The following is a 4,188-nucleotide window of genomic DNA, read 5'->3' on the forward strand; positions in this document are numbered from 1 at the left end:
ATACTTTGGAGCTTTGAAAAAAGCTGAACTCCAACAGATGGTCCAAATTGATGGTCCAAAAGAGCAACTCCAACAAATGATCCAAAATGAAGATGTAAATTTCTTAAAACGACAAACTACTAGTCCATTCAACATAGTTCAAACATTAAATTCAACATAGTTTAACCATGAACTTCAACTACTACTTATTCAAACTACTAGATAAACTACTCCTCACCGTCGGAGCTGCAGAACTGCGCCTAGAACTCCTCCTTCTCCGGGTCGTCGCACCCCTCCTCCTCCTCCTCTTCCTCCGAGAAGTCTGCCCAGTCCTCCTCGGAAGAGGACTCGATGGGGATCACCGTCGAGGGACCGGCATCGTCCTCCTTCTTCGCCCCTTCTTCTTCTGCTCTGCCTCACGCTTCCAGCAGTACTCCAGCTCGGCCTGGACGTACTCCGGATGCTCCCGAGAAAATCTCGTCATCGCCTCCTCGTCGGTCTCGCCGGCACTGACGACAACCGACGGCTTCTTCGTCGGGATCTCCTTCATCTTGATGCCTTGCGGCACAAGCATCTCCGCTTCCGCCCGACTCTCGATCTCTGGGAAGTTGAGGTGCTCTCGAGGCCTCTCGGCATGCCACACCGTGACGTCGTAGGCACGCGCGGCCTCATGGGCGGAGGGGTACGTGTCGATCCACCAACGCCTCTCGGTGTCGGAGAACTCCACTCTGAAGTTACTGGAGGGCTTCTGCCTCATGCCGAAGAAGCCCGACTTGCCCTTCGGCGTCTTCTTCGACGCCATCGGAGAGCGGTCAGAGCGGTGGAGCGGCGGCGGCGTGCGGCCGGGCCGCTGGCGGACGGAGCCGGGCGGGGCGGAGCTGAGGGGCGGTGGCGGACGGAGCCGGGCGGGGTGGTGGCAGACGGATCTGGGCGGGGCGGAGCTGCGAGGCGGCGGTGGCGTGCGGGGCAGTGGCGGACGGAGCCGGGGCGGGTCGGAGCTACGGTGGGCGGGCCAGGGCCGGGCGGAGCTGTGGCGGACGGGGCGGCGGCGTGCGCTGGCCGCGGCCGGATCCGCGGCGGGCAGGCGGTGGGGCAGCGTGAAAACAGTGGCGGGGGGCGGGGCGGGGCCGGATCTGATGCGGGCGGCGTGCGGCGGGGTGTGGAGGCGGCGAGGCGGCAGCGGACGGGCGGGAGGTCGCGGGCGGGCGGGCGGGAAAGGAAAGGAACTGGTGGTTGGGCATTCGCGAGCGCCGGTTGGTTTTGGACCATATGCACCTCATGATGTAAATTTGCACGACAAAGTGTTGTATTTTAAATCATGAGAAGACCGCGGTCCATTTTTTTAATATATATGGACCGTCTGTTGAAGCTGCGTTTTTGGCTTCAGACGGTTCAAAAGTTAGTTACTTTTATATTTGGACCATTTATTGAAGATGCTCTAAGCTCTAATTTATTTTCTTCTGCCTTTGATGTAATTGAGCTTTCAAATGACCTCTAACCTTCCTGAAATTAATTATGTAGCAGTAGTGGCTCAAACAAAGCCACGTTAACTATTTCATATCTATTGAGCTTATATTTATATTGCTACGAATATTAGTCTAAATTAACTATTAGTTAGGGTTTAACTATAAGTGTTTGAGAGACACATCAACTTTAATTATATTTCTACAAAATAAATCATTTTAATCCTTAATAGAATTCGGGAGTGCCCACATGACGACATGAGGTCATGGCCAAAATTATTAGGGTTTATATTTTGGACAATTAATAAAATTTTAGAATTTTAGCCCTTATTGTTAGATGGGGTTGAATTAATCACCATTTTCAGATTAAAAATCAATGTAAAATGATGATTATGAGATGCTCTCTCTGGACTGTTGCACCCGTCGACACGGAGCCGTCAAGGACGGGGCGAGGGACACGTGTCGCCTTATTTGCTGAGCACCGCTAGAAAGAAACTCGGCAAAGACTGTGTAGGCTGGTGTGTTTGCTTTGCTTCACTGATGGTCATCGTACTTGTCTCGCTGATTCATTTTAGTCCCTGTACTTAAGAACTTAGTCAATACGGTCACTATATACTCAACTTGATGATTATACGGTCACCACTAAAACCTACAGCTTCGTATTTTTCACTATGTTGACCGGTCAGCTCCCCACCCCCATGCGGGTCCCAGCTGTCAGTGATTAGAAGAAAATAATAAAGAGAAGGATAAGTTCTTGGGCGAGTGAGGATTTGAACAAGAGGCTTGACCGCCAGATTCACTCGCGCTAACCACCTAAGCACAACAGACTTGCTGTTTTCTACTGAGCGAATTTCTTTTGTCCTAATACAAACACACGCACGCAGCGCACTTTCTTTTAGGGGTACGGAGCGCACATTTTGTTTTCTTAAATAAATTGCAATGAACAGTATTAATCAAGAGAGTAATTCGGGAATGTTTAATCTCCCGTGCAACGTTCCAACTTCCACGCCACCTGAGCACAACACGCTTTTGTGTTTTCTACTGAGCGCACATTTTTTTTGGGATACGCAGCGCACATTTTGTTATCTTAAATAAATAGCAATGAATAGTATTCTCTCCATTCAGAATTACTTGTCACGGATATGGAGGTATCTAGATGTATTATATTCTCTCGTCAAAGGCACTTCTTTTCCGTGTTTCTACCTTCACTGAGTATTATACTCCTAAAAGGCCGTCTTTGCCCATCACTCGTGGAATGGAACATGGCAAAGACGGCGACACTCGGGAAAAGCCGAATTTTGAGTAGCATTTGTGAAACCCTAACCACAACTGTTGGAAATGGACGTAATAAATTGCATTTCTCATTCAGAGACACTTGTATGCGTTATTCCATAGACTCACACTGTTATCTCGCCAACGACTAAACAAAACTTCTTGTGTTCCCGTCATCTTGGAAAGAGGAACTACGCTATGCTCATGTGGCGACCAGCCCAATAACCAGTACAAGCAAAATTTTCCCTACTTGTGTTAAGAGCGGCGGATACATGCTTGCATGGCGAGGTGCGAAAATTGCCAAAGCTGGGATGAACTGATGCTGCACCCGTGGTCAGAGCCACATGGCTCCTGCGGCCTTGAGCATGACCACGAGCTTCCCGCTGAGATGCAAGGACATGATCCTGTCGGTGGAGCCGACGAGCTTGCCGCCGATGAAGACTACCGGGACGGGCGGCGTACGCCCAAGGCGTCTTGCGAGGTCGCGCTCCATGTCGCGGCCGCGTGGGTCCTTGTCCAGCTCGTGGACCGCGGCGCCCACGCCGAGGCTCGAGAAGAGGCTCGTCACCGAGTGGCTCATCGGGCAGTTGCTCATGGTGAAGATCACCACCGCTTTCTCGGACGACAGCTTCGTCACCGTCTCCATCGCCGGCAGGTCAGAGCGTTCTTGTCTTCTTTCGGATAGCTAGTAATAGACTTGGTATTAGCTAGTATGCTCAGCTGAAACTATTTTCTGTGGTCCTGTGATTTGTGGTCTGTAGGGGTGTGAATCGATGCCCTTTTATAGTGTTCATGATCATCCATGACGGGGGGGGGGGGGGGGGGGGGGGGGGGGGGGGCTCTTGGTGTGGGCATAAGAATCTGGGGCGTCTGCATTTTACGCTTAAAGTGAGCAGCTTAGTATCAATTGAGGGTCAGGTTAACGGTTGTACACAGGCGTAAGGACAACAGCTACAAAGAAGAGTAAGGGAGAGGGAGATTACCTCAGGGTAGTTCGAAGTAAAGTAGCATTGCTCTCTTTAGAGCATCTCCAACATAGACGCAAAAATATCGAGCGCTAAAATATTTTACAGCGTCACCGTAGCACTTTTAGCGCGTCGTGGACAACATTGGTTTTTCATATGCCAAAAAACGCGCGCCCAAAAAAAACACGCAGTGCAAATTATGAAGCGCGCGGTCCGGCGTCCAACATTTGCAGCGTGCGATAGCGCCTTTTAGCGCGTGCGGAGCAGTTTTTTGCATGCGCATTATTTTGTGGCATCTGCTAAAGTGTCTCCGCGTCAAAAATAAAAAACGGTTTTTAGCGCGCGGAGCAGTTTTTGGACGCCTGTTGGAGATGCTCTAAGAGCAAAGACTGACAGATGTATACAGTACATGTGACATCTCTGTAAATGAAAATAGCAAAAGGTTGGAGCACATCATATTTGTGTTACCGAAAACAGCAGGACAGTCCTATGTAATTATTCAATGGCAC

The 4,188-nt window shown here is 50.2% G+C and overlaps 1 protein-coding gene and 1 pseudogene across 1 annotated transcript; both read right to left on the reverse strand.

The window, feature by feature from the left end:
* Nucleotides 1–239: 239 nt before the first annotated feature.
* On the reverse strand, nucleotides 240–781 carry LOC125508454 (uncharacterized; annotated as a pseudogene).
* A 2,000-nt stretch (nucleotides 782–2,781) lies between these two features.
* On the reverse strand, nucleotides 2,782–3,475 carry LOC125555768 (glutaredoxin-C15-like). Its single transcript, XM_048718623.2, has one exon. The coding sequence runs from the start codon at nucleotides 3,358–3,360 to the stop codon at nucleotides 3,049–3,051; it is 312 nt and encodes a 103-aa protein (XP_048574580.1). The 5' UTR covers nucleotides 3,361–3,475; the 3' UTR covers nucleotides 2,782–3,048.
* Nucleotides 3,476–4,188: the final 713 nt, after the last annotated feature.

Source organism: Triticum urartu, chromosome 5A (assembly GCF_056163025.1).
Source record: "Triticum urartu cultivar PI428250 chromosome 5A, HENAU_Tu73, whole genome shotgun sequence".
Classification (NCBI taxonomy): domain Eukaryota; kingdom Viridiplantae; phylum Streptophyta; class Magnoliopsida; order Poales; family Poaceae; genus Triticum; species Triticum urartu.

Bases quoted from the DNA above. Each gene is read 5' to 3' on its own strand.
- LOC125555768 (XM_048718623.2), bottom strand. From the start codon at position 3,360: ATGGAGACGGTGACGAAGCTGTCGTCCGAGAAAGCGGTGGTGATCTTC.